Source organism: Amblyomma maculatum, chromosome 1 (genome assembly GCF_055883805.1).
Source record: "Amblyomma maculatum isolate TAMU_Amacu chromosome 1, ASM5588380v1, whole genome shotgun sequence".
In the NCBI taxonomy this organism is placed as follows: Eukaryota; Metazoa; Arthropoda; class Arachnida; order Ixodida; family Ixodidae; genus Amblyomma; species Amblyomma maculatum.
This window is the reverse complement of record NC_139344.1, coordinates 440,865,715-440,888,333: the sequence shown is the minus strand read 5'-3', so window position 1 is coordinate 440,888,333 and position 22,619 is coordinate 440,865,715. Positions and strand designations below refer to the sequence as shown.

At 44.6% G+C, this 22,619-nt stretch overlaps 1 protein-coding gene across 3 annotated transcripts in view; it reads right to left on the bottom strand.

Annotated features, from left to right (window-relative positions):
• The window catches only part of LOC146209563 (galactosylgalactosylxylosylprotein 3-beta-glucuronosyltransferase S-like), an 83,172-nt gene that overhangs the window by 6,647 nt on the left and 53,906 nt on the right, over positions 1–22,619 (bottom strand). For all 3 annotated transcript variants that reach the window (XM_084601542.1, XM_084601550.1, XM_084601559.1), the window contains 3 exons: positions 21,443–21,666; positions 19,093–19,296; positions 13,234–13,527 (listed from right to left, as the gene is read on the bottom strand). In XM_084601542.1, the coding sequence (XP_084457668.1) occupies positions 13,234–13,527; positions 19,093–19,296; positions 21,443–21,666 (722 nt within the window). The remainder of the gene's footprint in view (positions 1–13,233; positions 13,528–19,092; positions 19,297–21,442; positions 21,667–22,619) is intronic.

Sequence of the window (22,619 nt, the reverse complement as noted above, 5' to 3'; positions counted from 1 at the left end):
CCTAGTAAAGAGCAGAGACATTAGTCTACCAACTGTTACGACCGTGCATCATCCGCACTTGCGCGCTCTATTGTTCGCCTGTGGGCATGGATAAGTGCTGTGGATATGTGTTGTTGGTACAAGGGCGCTAAGTGAGCCTGTTTCCAGGAATCCTTTTGTGTAAGCCTGTTTTGCTTTGTGGAGACCCTGCAAATGCCAAATTGGCCCTGTCAAGAGAACGTCTAGAAAAATACCAAGAAATGTCCCCCTGCGGGAAATAGCTGGAAGTGCTTTCGTTCAATTGTTCACCCTTCTCGTCGAGAAGCGCTATTGTCCAGTAAGGAATGTCTACTGTCCAAAGGAGATGACAGAGTGACACGTCCGCTGACGTACAGGACAAGAAAGGAGCAAGGTGATTACGGCCATTAGAGGATTTCCCGGGAATGCAGGAAAGATTTGCTGGAAAGGGACAATGCTGGGAGCAGTATGTGGCGCGCACGTGCACTTGGGTTTCTGAGAAGGAAATCCACTTACCGGAACCAGCCTACCGGATATTTGCTGAAGAATAGAAATGTACCTCCTCGCCGTTCCCAAGCTTTTCCCGCCAACTAGTGATCACGCCCAACGAATCAATGCCGGACCAGTCAGTGCCTCAGACCATCAGTGCAGTGATGTGTTCGATTGGATGCCGATATCTGAGGGGCGTGCCCTGGAACTGGTTGGTCAGCATCTTCAGAGGGGGGCTGGACATAGGGGGTTTTAAGGACATTGCAGAGCACGAAAAGAGGCTCTGAGCCCTGGGTAAACGGCTCATCCAGTCGCTTCTCGCTATGAACTCTTAACGCTTGCCATTTTGCTGATGTACCCTTCTTTTTCTTGTAAATAATCTTGTAAATAAGTTTTCTCAAAGTGCCATTAAACCTGCTTGTACATATTTCACCAACTTCGAAGATTCAATCCTTCTTCAACCCGGAGTCTCTGCACGCTACCAAGTGAAGGCCGGGTCGACATAGCCCCAGCGTCACGACAACTGGTGACCAGCGTTGGGATCTGAATCTACAAGCCACAACATCTGGTGATTGGAGGTGGATCAGAATCTGCAAGCCACAACATCTGGTGATCGGACGTGGCATCTCAAGCAACAAGCAGGAGCAACAATCGGCCAACAAGAGAGCAGCTCGGAACATCGATCGCATGTGTGGGTGAGTGCTTGGCTTTTCTTCTGATGTGGACCAGGTTCTAGAACAGGGTTAGATTTTAGAACTGGTAAAGAGAGTGTGGAAACGCCTTTAGGTTTGGTAGTTTGCACTGTTGTTTTGGAAGTAGCCGACACTCGGAGCGATCATGGACCTACAAAAGCTGCAGAAACCGGAACTGTTGCTATTGTGTGAGGAATTGGGAATTGATACAAGTGGTTTGGCCCGAAAACCCTTGATTTTAAAGGCAATCACTGATTTGGGAGCCGATGATGAGGAGCTCAGTGAAGCATGGAACCTCATCGAACAAAAAAGGAGGAACAGCTCAGACAGCAGAAAGAGCGAGAAAAAGAGGAAAAGAGGCGGGAGCGTGAAATTGAGAGAGAAGCAAAAAGGCTGGAGCTAGAAATTGAGCTCCGGAAATTAGAAGTAGAGTTGAGCAACAGGTCGGGCAATTGTCCCCAGCTAGCGGTACCTCTTCTCAACAAGGAGGCAGATTTCAAGGTGTCAAAGTACATGCAGCCATATGTGATATCAGGGGATATCGGTCTGTATCTGGCTAACTTTGAGCGAACTTGCGAAAAACTGTCCTTCCAGCGAGACACGTGGTCTCAGAGATTATTGACGGTTCTGCCCTGCGAGGCAGCGGAGGTTGTCGCGTGGCTAAGCAAGGAGGACGCGGACAACTACGAGAAGGTCAAGGCTTGCCTTCTGATTTTCGCAGACAGAGATGTGCAGGCCTTAACACGTTCAAAGGCGCGAGAACTAGCTACACTGCTCATTCCAGAAAAATCCACAGCGGAGGAAACGGCAGTTAAAACAGTGGTCGATGCGGAAGATAGCGGGTCAGAAAACTTTGAGAGCGAGGCATCTCAGATAAGTCAACTTGAAAGTGAGCTTGATTAGACGCAGAATGAGGACGTTCTTGAGTGTAACCTCTTGCCGCCAGTGTCTAGTAATCTCACGATACTTTTAAGTGGAACCCCAGAGGACTTAGCTATGGAGCAAGCCAATGGTCCCAAGATACAGGAGATGGGGGATAACTTGATTTGCCTCAGCGGAAAAGGAAGCAACGCTCAGGAGCTTCTCAAAAAGACGGAGCAGAGAGGAGAACTAAAGAAATCCCAGCTGTCCGATCTGGGCGAGATAATAACAGAGTTTGAGGCCTGCTTCGTGGACAGGCCAGGCAGGACTGATTTGACTGAGCACGATATTGAGCTGACTTCAGACGTGCCAGTGCGATCAAAGTGCTACCGATTCTCTCCAAGCCAAAGAGAAATTCTGGATAGGGAAGTAACTCGCATGCTGGAATTGGGAGTAATAAAACCCTCGGAAAGCGATTATGCTTCGCCTATGATCTTAGTAGAAGCTCCAGGTAAAGACCCTAGGCCTGTGGTAGACTACCGAAAGCTAAATTCTCTCTCCAGGGATCAAGTGTATCCTATTCCGAATATTGAGGAGAGAGTAGAACAGGTCAGTAGAGCGGCATATGTGACTACGCTGGACCTTACTCGAGGATACTGGCAAGTACCGCTCACTGAACGCGCCAGCAGATACGCGGCTTTCGTCACTCCGACGGGCAGCTACCAGCCAACAATGATGAGTTTCGGGCTCAAAAATGCTCCATTTTGTTTTTCCCGGCTCATGGATAGGGTTTTAAAGGGGTGTGAAACATTCGCGGTGCCTTATTTAGATGACATTGCGGTTTTTTCCGACTCATGGGCGGACCATATGGTACATCTAAGAGCTGTACTGAGCCTTTTGCGTCAAGCTGGACTAACCGTAAAGGCCGAGAAATGTTGCCTGGCAAGGGCGACCGTGGACTACTTGGGTCACAATGTAGGTCAAGGTTTCAGGAAATCCAGCGAGATTAAGATTTCAGCGGTAGCAGACTACCCGCGGCCGAGCACGAAGACGGAAATTAGAGCATTCCTGGGTCTGACTGGATTCTACAATCACTACATCCCTAACTATTCAGCTTTGGCCAGCCCTCTGACCGACGCTCTCCGAAATACAGAACCGACAAATGTAGTCTGGGACGAACAAAAGGAAGCCTCCTTCGTAAATCTGAAGGCTGTGCTGATTAGCCGTCCGGTATTGCGAGCTCCAGACTATGACCGAGAATTCACGGTCCAGTGTGATGCCAGTGATCGAGGGCTAGGTGCTGTTCTCTGCCAGAGAGATGACGACGGTAATGAGCACCCCGTGCTCTACCTGAGTAGAAGACTGAGTTCTAGAGAGAGGGCTTATTGCGCGTCAGAGAAAGAGTGCGCTTGCATTGTATGGGCCATCCAAAAATTGCAGTGCTATCTTGGAGGGGCCAAATTCACCGTAGAGACGGACCATTGTCCCCTGGCTTGGCTGCAAACTGCGACATCGAAGAACAGTCGCCGTCTTAGGTGGAGCTTGATTTTACAGCAGTACAATTTTGAAGTAAGATACAAAAAGGGGAAGTTAAATGGGAATGCGGACGCGCTTAGCCGCTGTTTCTAAGCGGTCCGAGGTGTTCCTCACCATGTATCCAAATTGATAATCAGTTTTTTTTTTTCGTGCGCTTGTATATGTGTGACTATGTAACGCAGCACGTTTAATTTTCTAGGAATACGTGGGTCCTGAGCGTCTTGAGTGTGGGCTTTTCTCGAACAACGATGGCAGTTTTCTTTTAACCTGGTCTCTTCAGACGGGAGCCCAGTGCTTGCTTGGACATGTGGTTGAGTTTCAGACAGCTCAAGCAATTTGGCCTACGACAATCAAGACAACGCGACAAGCAACAGCGAGCTTCAAGCGTTCATGTGCAGGCCATTAAGTCGTCCCTTCATGCAGCAGCTGCGACTGCTGCCCTCCGAGACTCTTCTGGCGTTCTGGCGGGGGAGGAGGCTGTAACGACCGTGCATCATCCGCACTTGCGCGCTCTATTGTTCGCCTGTGGGCATGGATAAGTGCTGTGGATGTGTGCTGTTGGTACAAGGGCGCTAAGTGAGCCTGTTTCCAGGAATCCTTTTGTGTAAGCCTGTTTTGCTTTGTGAAGACCCTGCAAATGCCAAATTGGCCCTGTCAAGGGAACGTCTAGAAAAATACCAAGAAACGTCCCCCTGCGGGAAATAGCTGGAAGTGCTTTCGTTCAATTGTTCACCCTTCTCGTCGAGAAGCGCTATTGTCCAGTGAGGAATGCCTACTGTCCAAAGGAGACGACAGAGTGACACGTCCGCTGACGTACAGGACAAGAAAGGAGCAAGGTGATTACGGCCATTAGAGGATTTCCCGGGAATGCAGGAAAGATTTGCTATTGCTGGAAAGGGACAATGCTGGGAGCAGTATGTGGCGCGCACGTGCACTTGGGTTTCTGAGAAGGAAATCCACTTACCGGAACCAGCCTACCGGATCTTTGCTGAAGAATAGAAATGTACCTCCTCGCCGTTCCCAAGCTTTTCCCGCCAACTAGTGATCACGCCCAAAGAATCAATGCCGGACCAGTCAGTGCCTCAGACCATCAGTGCAGTGATGTGTTCGATTGGATGCCGATATCTGAGGGGCGTGCCCTGGAACTGGTTGGTCAGCATCTTCAGAGGGGGGCTGGACATAGGGGGTTTTAAGGACATTGCAGAGCACGAAAAGAGAATCTGAGCCCTGGGTAACCGGCTCATCCAGTCGCTTCTCGCTATGAACTCCTAACGCTTGCCATTTTGCTGATGTACCCTTCTCTTTCTTGTAAATAATCTCGTAAATAAGTTTTCTCAAAGTGCCATTAAACCTGCTTGTACATATTTCACCAACTTCGAAGATTCAATCCTTCTTCAACACGGAGTCTCTGCACGCTACCAAGTGAAGGCCGGGTCGACATAGCCCCAGCGTCACGACACAACCAAGATCCATATAACTCGTGCTATGGTCTTTCCAGTTGTGATGTATGGACGCGAGAGTTGGACTGTGAAAAAGGCTGACCGCCGAAGAATTGACGCGTTTGAACTGTGGTGCTGGCGGACTGCCAGAAGATCAAATCAGTCGATATTGTCGACCATAAGCCCTGACTGCTCATTGGAGGGTCAAATTCTAATGTTAAAGCTCAGCTACTTTGGTCATCTGATGAGAAGAGAGGAGTCGCTGGAGAAAGATTTGATGTTGGGAAAGGTTGAGGGTTGCCGGAGAAGGGGTAGGCAGCGAACGCCATGGTTAGATGGCATCCTCGAGGCGCTGCAGATGAAGTTATGGGATGTTAGGAAGATAGTGAGAGACCGGAAAATGTGGCGTGATATGGTCCATAGGGTCACGAAGAGTCGGACATGACTGAACGACTGAAATGAACTGAACTGAACCGTCAGGTAAGCAAGTCTCTAGCATCTTGTGTCGGCTTGAGTTGTGTAAAGCGCTGAGCAGCGCAGAGAGAGAGAGGTTGTGTGTTCCACATACGCATACAAACGACAAAGTGAGAGGCGCACGATTGGCCTTACACTTGGATAATTTTTTTTGCTCTGGCGTGCGAAAGGCTCCTCTGAAACGTGAAAGATGGCTGAGAAAGAGAGACAGAAAGACAGAAGAACTAAATTACATCAGAGCGAGATAAACGGCGAATAAGGAAAAAAAGTGAAAGATGACTAAGGAAACCGTGGCATGAAGCTATACTGCGGCACCACGCGCACGTATCTCTTACTGTCGAAAAGGTAAATTGTAAAGTAATAAAGGGAGATTATTTTCCGGTTGTATTAAAAAAAGCAATCAACACAAAAGGCGAAATAACATCATATGGTTAGAGCGTATCGGCAAACGTGATCTGGAGTGCTTTTTTTTCTACAAAAAAAAAAGAACTGGACGTGCTGCTTCACATGGCCTGCCACTTAACTCATACTGCGTGGCCTGGTCGGATGCAATGATGCTTTGAAAGTGGTGACCGTGTTATAGCTGGACGGGGACAAGGCTGTACATGACATATACATTCTTTATGAAAATAGAACCTGTCAGTATGTTTGCTTGGGTGTATACCGCTAGACAAAAAGGAAGTGTTTAGGGCCGATGTTTAAGGCAGTCCTTGGTGATCCCTCGCTGCCTGTCGCCGCGAAGTTACTTGCAGAGCAACCGCACCATATTTCCTTTCAGGTTGCCATACGAACCGTCCAGACTGATAATTATAAAGCATCGCGGTGCTCTCTGAAATACTCTAGTCTGGCGCAGATCAACATCTTGAGTTGTCAGACCGAGATGTCTGTGCTTGGAAACAACCTCGCGGATCGATGGTTTCCCTATGAGCGCAAAGCGTTTTCAACGGGAGGGCAGCTAGACCCCTCATGCGGCTGTAAGTTTACGCCTTCATTATTAATCCTCTTCAAGGTTGCGCAGCTGAAAGTACCGTTATGAGATCATGCAATGAAAAGTTATCTTAAATTACTTCAACCCCCCCCCCCCCCCCCGCGAATTGTTTACCATATTGCGTTGAGCTAAAAGCCTCCATGTCGAATTCACCCGTCTTTATGCGCTCGCCTCAATGTGGTCCCAAATGTGGCGTCCAACTTCAGCCATTTACGGCAATGGCTGGCAGCACAGCTTTTACGTCATATTGACATCAAAGTATAATGTGTATGTATGACGCATTTCTCTCTACACATTGTCAGCCAATCAGGTTTCATGAAGCGCCCCTTGACAGCAAGCAGTACATTTCAGCCCATTCGTAATACAAGCACCGGTGTTTTCCTCTCTAGCATATATACCTTCTTTTACCTTCAATTACTTATATTTACCATCCAGGCAGCATGGATTGCTCAGCCAAAAATCCTTTTGTAAGGTCACGTCATTTTGACGTCCCCGTACAAAGCTATTTCGACAACTCAAAATTTGGCGCCCCAAATTTGAAACGCATAATATTCTAAGAACCAATTACAAAACAATATAGTGCTGAATAATGGCCATGCGTGCCAATAATAGGGCCCATGCTCTGTAAATTTCAATAGACGATATGTGAAATGTGGAGCGCCATCTCTTAGCGCCATGAGAACTACTCCCGCCATGTTGGCTCGGCCAACAAAAACAAACCGCTGCCCTGTGGTGGGAAAGCACAGCTACGCTTTGTGTGAAAAAGAAGTTCCGGATGCAATGCTGCGCTGCTCTAAGCACCCTGTCAGAATGCCACGATGTGTGTGGCCACCAATCACGTATCAACCATGCGTTTATTTACTTACTGAGCGCGAAAGTCCACCAAACGCATTGCGAGCTATCACGTGTACACGCCGTCCAATACACAACGTTTACTTCCTACTCTGATTTCTCAGAAACATTTGCAGGTCATTCGCATTAAGGACGATACCATTTATGTGATTTCTTATCTGTAAATGTAATAGGAGCCAACTTGCATGTTTTTAACTCTCCTGCAGAGTATATTTGCCTGATCGGATATGTAAATACACTGAAAAGTCTCTTTTCTGTTTCTTTATTTGCCGGTGTACGCCGGTGCTGCTTGAACCTGCAGTCTGACCGCAAAGAAAAAAAATTCATTCATTTATTAACAAATCGGCCCATACAATCTCATTGCGCTCCAGCCACAAACTCTTCAGGTCTAAAAGCGGTGAGCTATTAGCTGCACTCATAACAACGTGCTGATTCATGCTTATGCAGGGTGTCAATGAAAAATTTGAGATAGGCCAGAGAAACCACTTGTATGCAACTGCGATTCGCCTGGTGAACCAGAGAGAAGTTTTTTATTTTGCAATTAACTAAATAGTAATTAACATTATTTTTCTAATTTATTAACTATTGCCTTTTGACAATAAATGAATTTGCAAAGCTGCCGGGCACCTTATAAAACCCCCATTCCATTTATTTCCGATAAAGCAAGTCTCACGTGTGTATCGTTTTTCCAAGCTGTGAAGAAATCCCACGAAATACAAAAAATATCACGTGATTGCGCATTCGTGCGCCACGATTGGTTTCAGTGAACAAAATCAGCAGCGGCCTTGGCTCCACGACCGCGTTGCAGTGGCACGTCGATATGTCTGTGGTGGTTTCTTCGTCCGCTTCAGGTAGTCGGCGCACGTGACGGTGCAATTCGCAGCAAGTTCACCGCACTGGCTGCAACCATCGCCAAGCATCACCCTACCGCGGGAACTAGGCTGTCGAGTTACGACCGGAGCTAATTTCATTCACTCAAGCCCCGACTGAGAACACCACAATCGTGGCTCACGAGTGCGTTAGTCACGTGGTACTTTTTGTATTACGCGGGGTTTCTATAGCTTAGAAAAACGGTACACGTGAGGTTTTCTTTATAGGAAATATATGAAATAGGCGGTTCAGAAGGTGCTCTCCAACTTTTCAAATCACATTTATTGTCTAAACGCAATACTTAGTCAATAAGAAAAAATTATCCTAATTACTAATTAGTAAATTGTAAAATAAAAAAATACTGTGGTGTGCCACATAGCTGGCAGCTGTATTCAAGTGGTTTTTCTAGCCTGTCTGAAATGTGTTTATTTATACAAATACCTCACAGGTTCCAAACATGGAACATTGTGTGAGGGGGAGGAGTTACAGTGTATCAAAAGAAATAATGCTACATAGTTTACAATACAAAAGTTAACAGTAATACAGGACTGGAACTGCAAATAAGTATTAGAGCATGCATTGGAAGTAATAAACCGAGGATTATGACATTATACAATAGTTAGCGGCATTGAACGAAATCAACCTGCACACAGTGAACGCAATATAAAAAAGTTATTCTGACTGCAAAAAGGTACTCAATTCGTTTTTGAATTTTAGTGGGTCAGATAGGTTAGCGATGCGTTCGGGAAGGCCAATCCATCCCTTTATAGCCCGTGACAAGGCAGAGAAGTTAAATGCATGTGTTCGGCTGAATAGACGTTGAAAACTTATATTATTATTCAGGCAGTGGGAGGTGCGAGTCGGTCTAGTAAGTGGCCCTGTGGATGCATGGTGACTGTAGATTAGTTTATGTAGCAAGCAGATAAGCGCGATATCCCGACGTGATTGTAAACTTGTGAGTGATAAGAACAACTTGATGTTAGTCACGCTGGTATGGCGGCTGTAATCATGGGAAATAAAACGTGCAGCACGGTTTTGAATAGTGTTATTGCAGCGACCGCTACATTACACCAGCCGCTTCGCCTCTTCGCCGTAAACTCACTTTCGTCGTGGTCGCACCTTGGCCATGGTCGCAATGACCTTGAGCGGTTGACTAGCAACCACTAGAAGAAGAATAAGAAGAAGAGGTTGTGGGCCATGCCAGCTGGAAGCTGACATGGCCGAGCATTAACTGGACGTTGGGCTTCATGACATGACGTTTGGCAGGAGATGTCAACGGGGCCTCTCCTTTCATATGGGAAGGTGATATCACAAACAGCCTGCCAAAACCTCGGCATTCACGTTATCCCTAGGCCACGTAGGCACGTTCATACGACTCGGTCAAAGCGGGGCTTTATATGTTGGCTGGTATCTTACCCTATCGCGTCATCATCAAGGTGTGATGGTAAAGAGAGAGAGAAAGAGGTGCCGTACGGGAGGATTTCGGACCACCGCGCAAAAGACGCTTTCGCCTCATCGCCTTTTAGTGGTCAAAAGTCCCCCTATAGCATAAATAAAGCTGAAACCATAGAGTAGACTACTAACTAAAAATATTTGCAGCGCTAAAAGACGACACAGAGAAAAAAGATGCACAGGATGGCGCTGTGCATCTTTTTTCTCTGTGTCGTCTTTTAGCGCTGCAAATCTTTTTAGTAACTATTAACCAACAAGCCCAGCTTGGAGTCTTAGTAGAATACTATTTGCAAAAGCCAAGTCCTTACTTTCAAGCCAAACCTAAGCGTAGCCATGCAGATAGCTCTCTTGTAACTCTAGGTTAAACCACAGGTGATTTTTTTAAACTCTTGGCTAAAGTTACCTTGGATACCCGCTAGAATTCGATGCGTGTTCAGTGCAAAGAAACTGATGTGCGGTGTTTCATGTTTTCAGGGTTTTTGCAATCGCTCTTGACTCGGTTCAAGTTCGTTCCAAAAGTGGTTACATAGTTATGGACTCAAGAAACGCGTTTTAAAGCAAGACATAATGATTCAAGCCATCCAAAATTTATTATTTTGCCGCCAGTGATGACTGCTTGCTTCTCAACAGCTTATTTCCCGTTTCGTGCAACTCTGATGGCAGTCGACAAAAGTAGGAAGCTGCCAAATCATCACACCTGCACACGTGGTTTAGCCAAAACAGCAACTGCCGTATGCTCATTTGCCACGCGCGCTTTTTATGATAGTAGGGGAAGTCACTGCAGTATCACGACTAAGCATTAAATTAGAGAAACAACTGTGAATTATCATGCAATATTGTAAACATTCTCACGTAGCCGTAGAATTAAGCTAAACAGCACGAACGAACAATATATTAACTCACTGATGAAAAGCCGATGTGCATCGCACGTCGTGTTAAAGGGACATTAGCACTACGCAGCTGACCGAGGTTCGCGAATGGGAAGTAGTGCACGAGGCTTCCGTGCACGAAAGTATGCAGTGCCACAAAACTTGTTCCAGCCAACATGTGTGAACGCAGTGTAAAATAACCGCTCACTATACCTTACCAGAATGCTGGCCCACTTGAGAATAAGCAGCGGCGTAAAGATTGAACCAGTGTCTAAATGCATTCATTAAAATGACAACGGGACAGAGTTACATTTTTGAACGCATACAAGGTGTCGACTGCTACCATCACCAACGTGAAAGTTCATGCAAAACAGAGACGCAGTAGAAAGCACGTCGGTGGTCCTGCAATCGGCGAAGATCAGTAGTACAAAAAATGCTGCGTCTGAAACGTGGCTTTTGAAATCGCCATCGAGATATCCATGAAAATTTCCCCGGTACCAGGAAAGCACGCACAGCTGACGGTATGCCAACGACGCGACCGCTCGACCAAACTAAGATGGTGACCGGAAGCTGCGGCCGCGGTGTTGCCAGACCAGCAAACAGTTTCGCATATAGTGTATTTCAAACCAGGTTTTCGACTTAACCAGCACTTATTAAATTCACTGTAAAAATTAAACAATTAGTCACGACCTATTTGTTGGAACCATATTCAATGACCATACCGAAGCATTTGATCCAATTAACCGTAAGATTTACCTAAACAACGTTATCACGCGGATGATACTGCAGTTTTTACGTCTAACAGAACGAGTTCTGGGCTTCGGCAAAAACTTAACCTGACTTAATTCCTACTTTTTGTTTGAATAACTTACCGAGTATCAATCCTAACAAACCCCATCGCTAACACTTCAGTCACCTCAAATCGTCACCTCACCTCGAATTCAGACACCTGAAATTAATTCTGCATATATTTGTCACTTATCAGTCATACCATACCGCTTTTCTCATCGCACAAACTTCCTCGGTGTGATTCTTGGCAGTCACCTTAAATTTCACGATCATGCACAATATTTGCCTAAAGTAGTTACATTGGGTATACGTATTATCATGAAAACACGACACTTCTTTCAACCAGATATATTGGCAACTGTCATACGTTCATTCATAAGCACCTGTCTTATTTCATTTCGTCTTGTGGCATTGCATTTGGACCACTATCAGTGAATTTAAAACCAAGCTCTTCGATGAATAACCGATACTTCGCTCTCATTCCGTTCCCCTGTGTATTAATCTATAGAACCTCCTGGTTCGGATGCTATTCAGTCATAAGCACGAACGCGTCATGTTTCGTGTTATTCATCCAGAAATATCAATTAATGGCTTCATCGTTGCTCCTCTCTCCAATACCAACAATACTATGCTTTCAGAAACCCTTAGCCTTATTCTTCCGAAGATAGACGGTAATTATGGAAACTTTACTGTTTCAACTTCTGCAATATTATGAAAGAAAATACTTTATGAAATCAGAGCTATGGTACATGATTTCAGTCATTTCATAAACTTTGATAAATCATTTCCCCGTTGGATTGGGCCCTTCACATTAAATAATGCTTAGCGTCATATTTTCTTTGTCGTGCCCTACATCCTGAGCAATACTCGTGACCTAATCATTTTAGTTACAGGCCTGGCCGACTGATGATGGATAATTTTAGTATTATTATTGCATTGTTCAATTTTACTGCGCTTTTTGTACCACGCGTTCTGCATACGTGCAGATTTCGAATTCCATACTATACTCTGTAAAACGACCTCTTCTATACATTCAGTGTTTATGGATATTCGCATTTCTTATACATTTCTCTATCTTGCTGTGTTACATCTTTTTTTACGTGTTTTTGCATTTTTTTGCGCTACTTTGCTAATTATTGTCCTGCCTGCATATATTGTATCATAACCACCAATATTTGCACTAGGAGACCCCAGATAGTTTTTGTTTTAACTTCGGAGCCTCCTAAGTGAATGTGTCTAAGTACTGAGTTCCTCTGTACAAAATGAAATTCAACTTCAACTGCAAAGTCACACACCGGCAACCTAGAGAGCCCGATGACGAACTGAAGGAGGCGACACCACTCGCCAAGCTCAAGCGCATGCTTGCATTTCGTCTAGCCTTTGGCAGGTCTTGCAGCTTTTTCTGTTTGCCTCCTCCCCTCCTCCTCCGCATTTTTTGTTCGGGCCTCGCCCTGCCACTGCCGTCTTTTGTTACAGCTCGCACTCAACATGTATAGTACTGAACAAGTCGGATTGGGCCAGGTATAACAAGCTGTAAAATTATATGTTTACAATCTGATGCCACATTTAGGATCCCATGATAGGCCGATCTATTGTACAACGCAGAACATAGTTTACCTCCTCAAGTTATCACAGAATAGTCGTCTTCATTTCGTCATCATCATTGTGTCAGGTGTTGTCCATTTATAATTATCACCCCCGTTTATTCGCAATGTCTTATTGCTGCGTCCATGAGACGAAGTTTACAGCAGAGATTGTACGAAAGCCCTGTGAAGTAATTCACGGCATATGTCAAACATGTTCTTGGTGAACACGTAGGCGTCATAAAATAGAGTGGACATATGAGCTCTTAAGACGCCCCGGCGTGACGCCAAGTGCATCGTCCATGGGGTAATTATCAGTGTGGAGCGCAGAAATGTGATTACCTCAGTGCAGTTACCGGCTAGTGGCTCGAGGTCAGCACGCTCCACACCAAGGCTGCTGAGAAACTCTGTTTCCAGCATGCCCTCCTTGTGAGGCATACGGGGATCCTGGGCCGACAGCACCAGCCGAAGGTTGACGGCGAACCCGGCCATGTCCATGGGAAAGCGGCGAAGGGCCGGGAGGTAAGCGTCAACGAAGCCAACCACCTGGCCTTGCGGCGATACCACGGGTGAACTGAGGCCGAAGCCCTTTATCAGTCCCACCGGAAATACACCGACGCGGCGAACCCGCATCATCTGCAGCGTAAGAGGTCAACCAACACAAAACGTCGGTACGCGTTGATGGCAGAAAAAGGCGGCTTCGCCCCCCCCCCCCCCGCCCCCTCCCTTGCTGCAACCCAAATTATGTTTAAAGCGTTAAAATACACGGTTGAGGTAACAATAGACGCTAGGAACGTTTTTGGCATAAAACAAAATGTTGAATATTCCCGAACAGGCGTGAAATGCCAAACTTAAAAGCCTATTTAGAAATTTTCGCCTGATAAATTGGTCCTGTTCTGAAATCCCCCCTGGACAGTGTCTTAAACATTTTCTTTGTATCTTGTCCACACAGGAAACTTGATTCACAAAGTTGCTTCATCTTGAATCATATCGTGTTTCTTTATTTATTTATTTATCATCATACCCACAGCGCCATTGTCTGGCATTACAGGGGGGGGGGGGGGAGAAGAAAAAGTGTACAAATGCAGCCGCGTGCAGGTGGTTACAAAAAAAAAATAACACTCAGATAGAAAGAACACGGTATTATTATACATAAGAATGTCCCAGCATAGAAGAAAATGAGTAATTTGATAGTGTAGGCACTATTTCTTCGGGCAGGATATTTCATTTCAAAATCGTTTGGAGAAAGACATTTTAAGAAGGTCAGTCCTGCATCTGTATTCTTTAACTTTAAGTGAATGATCTATTCCTAAAGACACATAATCAGGGTTGACTATATATTTGGTCCTCGCTATTCCAGTTATCGAGTGAAATGTACCATGAAATAATTTTAAATGCAGAACTTATGTTTTTGAAGTGTGTCTTAACAAAAAGCTTTTTTCGCGCTCCTTACGCTATAAACATCGTCATGGTGATTAAAAACAAAACGAACGGCGAAATTCTGAACTCTTTCTAGCTTTGGATGTTAAGCCAGGATTTCGGGTCCCGGACTGTGCAAGTTATGCTTCTAACATTTGTAAAGTACAGCAGTTCTTCTGCCTTAAAAGAGAAAACTTAGCGTTACGTTTCAGGAAGCCCAAAAGGCGGAAGGCTTGTGCAGTTACAAAATCGACGTGAAGGGGCCAAGACATTGCGCTAATTAAATATACAACAAGATATTTTAATTTCAACACTGAGAACAGTTTATTAATAATATTATAGGAGAAATTATGGGGAATTTTGCGTTTAGTGAAACACATGTACAGGGATCTGTAAATTAACATGCATTCACCAATTCTCACACCACGGGGTAATTTCTCAGGACCGTGGGTAAGCCGCCCGGCCCGGTGGCACTGTTTTCTTTCAAGCGGTCTAAGAGCGACACAATTCCCCACTGATCAAATTCATGTTTACCATAGGTCCAGTACTGTTCAAGTTCGGGCGAAAATCGGCAGAACTATTGTTCTTGGCAGAAGAGGTATTGAAGAGGCCTCGGTTCTCAGAAGGGCTCATGAGTATTTCAATGTGCTCAGTAACACCGATGTTGTGCTGCAAAAGCAGCTGACTGAAAATGAGGAAGACTCACGCAAAAGCAGAGCGAAATTTGGGGTACGCTTAGGTTTCGCCCTTAAGGGTATGGCGCGAAACGTACATTAAATGCTACCACATTTGGTCCCTTCAGCCAATCTTCGTAAGTGTGCATACCGCTGCTCACTTAATCCTAAATAGCCTAATTTCTGCCTCCAATGTATAGCACGTACTCATTAGCATTCAGTCATCAGCTGTCATATTATGACAGAAACCACCCGACATAAATATTACAAAAAGCCGCAGTCACCAAAGACTACAATACTTCCTGCATGACCTAGGGGTAGCCTATCGTACACGAATCCAAAGGTCCCGCAAAGTTCGATTACGATCTCTCCTCTCATGGAAGCAGTCCTATTCTGTTCTGTTTATTGACCTCACACAGCCCGTCGAGAAAGCTACATGTACAGGATCATCCACTCTTAGGGCCAAGACGCGAAGATGTGGACGCTCTCTAAGCAAGGACGTTGTGTCTGACACGGGAATATATTTTATTTATTTGCAATACTGCCAGTCTCTAGTTGAGACCATAGCAGGTGGGCATTACATTCATAATATCAACAAAATGATGATGACAAGAATTAAAGCAGCTCTACAAAAATACAGTATTAGGCAATTCTTAGAGCACAAAAAACTGAAAATGTGTTATCAAATTCGCAAAAAATAGCTCACAAATAAAGAACACATACAAGTTCAAAAACGAAACAATGAGATAACAGGCTGTCGACTGCGTTAAACAAGCGAACGAAAAAAGAAAGCGAAATTTGTAACCGAATAATGTCAGCTCACACCGTGGCCTGTAGTTTGGAACAAAAACTTGAAAATGAATCAGCGTTAGTAAGATATGAGTGCAGGCAATTCCATTCGCTTGTTGCCAACGGGAAGAAAGAATGTTTAAATGCATCACTGTGAGATGAAAATTCGGTTAGCGTGAACGCATGATGGTTTCTTAACTCTCGCTTATGTGATAATGAAACATACTAAGATAAGTGGATGTTAAAGGCGTTATGTAGTAGCTGATAAAATTTTTTAATCGCGCCAACTTTGCTCTTGCTGATAGCGTTTCGAGCCCGGATATTACAGCCAGTTCGGTTGGTGAATCTGTTCGCTTGTATTTGTCATGAATGAATATTAGGGCTTCACGCTCTATTCTTTCAAGCCTCGAAATGTTATTGAGAAACTGGGGAAACCAAACGGTGTTAGCATATTCTAGTACTGGTCTAATAAAAGTCTTATAAGCTTAAAGTTTGGTTTGTGCAGGGGCTAGGCGAATACATCTTCTAAGAAAAAATAACTTGCGCAATGCTGTAGCAGTGATGTTACTAATGTGTTCGTTCCATCTAAGATCTGAAGTCTGTGTGACACCTAAATATTTGTGCTTGTTAACAAAGGTAAGTGGAATGTCATTAATTTTATACACGAAATTAGAAGGTTGTTTTTTTTCCTGGTTACTGCCATTGCTACGGATTTCTTTGTGTTGACTGACATCTGCCAGTTATCGCACCATTCAGCAATTTTTTTTAATGACCTGTTAAGAATGACATGATCTTCGTGGCTTCTTATTTCTCTGTATATTATGCAGTCGTCAGCAAAGAATTTTATCTTACAATTATTATTGGCTAAAATATCGTTAATAAAGATAAGAAATAACAGGGGTCCCAGAACAGAACCTGAGGAACTCCGGATGTGACTGCTACCGATCTGGATTGCATGTGGTGGTAGAATACGAATTGTGACCGTTGATGCAAAAAGTCCTCTATCCAAGCCAATATTTCGCTATCAGCAATGAAGCCTCGCAACTTTGCGATTAGTTTCGAATGACGCACGCAGTCAAACGCTTTAGCGAAATCGAGTAATAGAATGTCAGTTTGGCTGCAGTTATCAAAATTTAAAGCGAGGTCGTGAACAACTGCCGTTAATTGAGTAATGGTAGATAGGCCGCGGCGAAGCCCATGCTGATGACGGGATAATAAGTTAAAGCGTTCTAAGAACTCAGCTAGGTGTTCAGAAATTATATGTTCCAACAATTTACACGCAGTGCTAGTCAGTGATATTGGCCTAAAATTTGATACTAAAGAAGTACTGCATGATTTATGAATTGGTAATACGTTTGCTATTTTCCAGTAATCTGGCAGTTTGCAGGTACTAAGAGATTTACGGTAGTTGAGACTTAGAAACTTGCTGCATGGTTCAGCGTATCGTTTTAAAAAGGCGTTTGGAATTTCATCGGGACCGGTTGTTTTCTTATCATCCAGGCCAATTAAGAAGAAGATTAAAAATGCCGGCGTCGGTACTGACAAGATGATCAATTTTTGGAACATCATATATTTCTGTAATGTGTATAGAGCAGTTATCGACTGTAAACACAGCGAAAAAAATCGTTATGCGCATTTGCCACTTTAACCCTCTCCCCCACTGGTAGTTGAGAGGCATAGCTTTTATCCCCGCCAAAATGTTTCCAGAACCGTTGAGGGTTATTGGGGAGGAAATCTGGAAGTGTAACCTGGAAGTAGTGTTGTTTGGCTTTTTTTGCTTTTTGTTTAAAGTCTGAAATAACGTTTGTTAGTTTAGTTTTTTTAAGAGCTGTTGTTCCTTTCGATTAAACGTTTTGTCGAAGCCTCTTAACACGACGTTTTCCTTGAATGACTTCACGAGTAATCCAGGGATTTTTTGTTGCAGGCCTTTTTGTTAACAGGGGGACAAAATGAGATATGCAGTGAGTTACAATCTTTCTAAACATGAACCAAACAGCGTTGATATCAGTATCTATGCTAAATGAAAATGAGGAAAAGGAGTTAAGTTCGTGTTCTAAATAGGTAAGGATGCTTTCATCGTCAGCTTTGTTAAACTTCGCTATTATTGTTAAAGAGGTTCGAGGTATGTCGGTAATTCCCAGGGGTAGAATACAAATCAGAATGTCATGGTCGGAGATACATTTGATGATGTCATTCTGCGTCTTGCCCAAGGGAAAGTTTTCACTGAGAAATATCAGATCAAGCACACTTTTCGATGTATCCTGTGTTCGCGTTGGACATGTCACTGTTTGGCGAAGGCTGAAACTTAGCATTAAATCGACTATCGCATGAGATGCAGGGGATAAGGGATTCATGTTAGTCCAATTCATTTCAGGAAGGTTAAAATCACCCATGAGTATCACACGAGAATTTCTACTGCGCATGTGGCGTTGCATGAACTCATGAATAAAACATATGCTCTCGTGTCCCGATGAAGAGCTTCGATAAACACATCCTACAAAAATATGACCGCCATTGGTTGACACCTTACAAAATATGGCCTCAGCATCCTCAACCTTTGGCAATACGACGAAAGAAATGTACTTTTTTATTAGTAATGCTACACCACCACCACGTGTCTGTCTATCATTACGAATTACGGAATAGTTCGGAGGGGCGATTTCTCGGTTCGAGATATCTGTCGACAGCCAAATTTCAGTGATGCCTACAATATCAGCTTCGTATACTAGAAGCAAGTTTTCGAGATGATCAGTTTTGTTGAGGATGCTTCGTGCATTTACATTTAATATGGTTACGTCTTTGAATGTGCCTTGCGACGGGTGACTGGTCCGCTCACGGCGTCGTTTTTTTCTAACGGAACTATGTCGCCTCTTTCATCATCCCATACATATAGACGGCTATTGATATAAAATTTGTCAAATGCTAGTGATACCTTTGCTTTTTTATCACGGTAAGGTTTAGATTTTTCCCACAACTTTTTGCGAAGCGAAATGGGGCTCGCTTTGAGAGACCTGGAGGCCGTGCTTCGCATAGGCTGCCATTTGGCTTCGAAGCGTAACTAGGGCGGACTCTCGGTGGCTCCAAAGAAAGCAGCCACGTGTTCACCCTAAGAGTGTGCGACCGTGTACAAAGCCATCTCACCTATCAGTCGCCACCGGCTATGCACAAAACTCCAATAGACATCGTCTCTCAATGTCCTTTTAGAATCGAAGCTACGATTATAACCTCAAATATGCTAGAAACGCCTCATCAGCGCCGACAAACCGAAACACACAAACAAAATAAAGCAAAGATGATTGAAGCTTAACTGCACGCTCACCTGGGAGAATATCCTGTGGTCATACGTATTATCGTCGTCTGCGAAGTACAGAACCCCGGGCAGTGTGGCATTCGCACGAAGCCATGCAAGTGCCTTCATACGCTGGGAGACACCCCTGCCTTTCTTGGGAGTCCGATACTCAGCTGGAGTTCTCGCCACGAGTTGGACGCCAGGCAAGCCAGAGCGACGTGTTATGCCACGTACCTGCAAGTACCGTTCGTCGACTATTCAGCGGCATGAATACTGCAGGTTGTCACCATGGGCGGATGGCCATGGCCCAAACCAGGGGCGTTCTTGTGACTTTCTGAACATCAGTGTACTGGACCAGAGATATTTATGATGTAAATACCGCATGGAAATGTTAAGCGCGGAAGCGATTGGCCCCATGTACGCAGTAGTTCTATTTGTTCGGCAGGCACCCAGGATACATTTGTGGTCAGTGTTTTTCTTTAGGCATTCCGAATTAGTAATTAGGACGACAAAGGTGGAAAGTGTTAAATATTTTTTCAGTAGCACTTAATGTTCGCAGTTCAGTAAAAAAATATTCGAGACAGATATCAAATATTTAAAAACATAAAGTGCGTGTACACTCTAGATATCTACTTCTGAGCACTCGATGTTAAAGCAATAATGCCAAATGCCTCGTTGTCACTCTTGTCAGCCTTGTGAAGGAAAGGCCATGGGCATGGGTCTGTCACGCGGTCATCGGCAGGTGACGTGGTAGTCAACCAACCATGTTCCTCACGTTGTGTGACGTCACGAGGTCCAATGACATGGCCGAGTCCCTCTAGCCGAGTTGTCGGCGTTGCTAAATCGGTATTCACTTTGAAATGGAAGGTTGAGATCAGAGTCCAGCCCTGCAGGCTGCAGGATTCTTAGATTCCGATTTGGACTAGCTGCCCTTTATTCACACAGGCAGGTTCTTACGGCTTGGTTAAAGCGGGAACCTACATCTCTGTTCTTGAGTATAGTTCGGTGGATTTGAGTAGGATAATAAGGAGCCAAATAAATGAATGTAGATATAGCCAGTATCAATGTATATGTACGTGAACAAAAATCCGCAAAAGGTGTACGCATGCCTACACCATTTGCAAAAGAAGGCCACTTTGTTGCGCCCTACTTATAAAGGCGCAGCTTAAGTGCTCCGAACCATTTAACGCGGCTGCGTCAATTAGCCCTTTCCTCCAAAACCTGGCGTCGGCATTGTTGAACGAAAAATCTCAGCCATCATTCTGGTAGGTGGTAGATAGCCGGTGAGATGGCCACCCATCCTGTCGACGGCTTGTGTATGTAACTTCCAGGCGCTCCCAACTCGTGTTTCACAATACAAATTGCAGGACAAAAACGGAATTCAGCCTTCCAGGACTCTTGAATCTCTAGTTAGAAACGCAGTCCTTAAGCCATGCAGGGGGAGGTATATGGCTTGCTTAAACCGGGGCGTGGTATCGACGTCGGCTGCTCTTTCGTATGAAATATTACATTACGGCAGTATTGTTATTAATATGCGTGGGTTATACAGACAGAGCTTAAATCATAGTATAATACGTTTAGGAAAGAGCATACAAATCAACAAGGAATCACAAGTACCGCCGCGGGGCTATATAACTGATGTGTATAACTGCTCAGTGTCTGATGCAATCCCTTGTCTACTTTGAAATAAAGAAAGAAAGAAAAAGAAAGAACTCAATTTTTCGCACCATACTCTGAAAAGCAGAGCCTAAATATCTCCCGCTTTTTAGTAATTTGATAAAAATCGAATGATATTTTAAAAATACCAAGAGCAGTACTTGCATTTCCGACTGGTGCATAAACCCCGCGCAGCCCTGAATGCCGCCATTGTGCAACTAGTTTTTCGGAACTTTTAGATGGGGATTTGAACAGTGCTACGTAAATGGCGGCAGTGGTGTCGAACGTTTTGGAAAACCGGATTTTTTGAACCCAAATAATAGCCTTAATTTAAAAGGACTGACTGAAGCCCTAATGTCCGGTATATTAGACAAGTAAGATGTTCATGCATACCTGGAGGGTACAAGTTTAATCATGACCAGGCTACTTCGATAACACAGTGCTCGCGTGATGCGGCCAGCGAAGATGAGAACCTCAGATTTCTTGTACCAGTGGAGCTTCCCTGACGTCCTGCTAGCAAACTTGCATGGAGAGGATGGACATCGGGCTAGTTAGGAGATATTTAAAAGAATACAGTAGCACTGGAATGCCCCTGTGACCCTCTAATGACCCAAAATATGGATGGAACACACTGTATCCTTTCATGTGAGGGTTCTTTTTCGGCACTACTAGGGTCTCCGACGCTCAGTACTGTCTCTCGTATCTGCGCTGAGATAAGTCGCACCAGTTCCGAGGGCTTATCGGCGTCCTCGACGACGATCCAGAAGATGTGCGTCTGGGCCAACGAGAGCGCCTGTGACACTCTCACCAGGTCGGCGGCCTGAGAGGCTCTTCGATAGGTGGGCGTCACCACGTACAGCGTAGGGCCTCCTCTCCTCACAGCTCCACAGACGCTGGCGTCAAAGGATTTCCCTGCACCCAGGGATGACAGGAAACGTGCAGGAAACCCTGAAAAAAAAAAAACAGCTCTTCTTGGTGCAATAGCAAACTTGTTACCAGTGTACATCTTTACGGTTACCATTCTGAAACACATAAAAAACGCTTGCATTATCTTCGGGCACTGGAGACACTACGTTCTATCTGCTAGATTAATCACGCACCAAGACCGTTAGCGCGACTGTAGTGTTAGAGCCGCGACCTCGCTCTCAAAATTTTGATAAAGGATAAGCACTTCGTCTTAACCGTCAACACATTATAGCTGAGACACATCCAAACAAACAAGAGAGCTGTCAGAAAAAACACTTTTCTGATTTTGTGAGCCGTGAAAAACCCAATGACAAGCCGAGCTGTTCTTAGTGGTCTTATGCCAATATAATTAGGAATGTGTCGGTAAATATTGAGCGTCACTCATTTGCTCTTATGGTTAAATTGCAAAATAATTCTGACCTTAGCCACGACATCACGCGGACTCGTGAGTTCCTAAAAGATGATTGAACAATTGCGGCGCTAATTATCATCCTACTATTTCTGCAGTACGGTTCTTTCTTCTGCTCCAAACCAGTCAATGAACGAATAAATACTTTAACCCGTATCTGAGATATGATAGCCTTATATTTGCTTATATTCCACAAATCCCAAAATCGTTCATCGTCACCAGCCAGATTGTACCCATTGCAGGGCAAATACATCTCTTCGATTCCTTCAATTAACCCAGTGGCGTGCAAGCTGCATATCAATCCATTTCCTAATGTATTCTTACTCTCATCCACCCTGCTTTCTGACAACATGTCGTATGGTTGCCTTAAATTGAAATTCAGTGTGTCACCCTTTGAGACCACCGGTTCTGAAAATGAAATTAGCTTTATTTGCAGGGAGTGACACAAATAAATCCTGCGGGTGACGTCTGAAGCAGCAGAAATAAATTTTCTTCAGTTCCAACACGTACATGTTAAAAAAGAAAA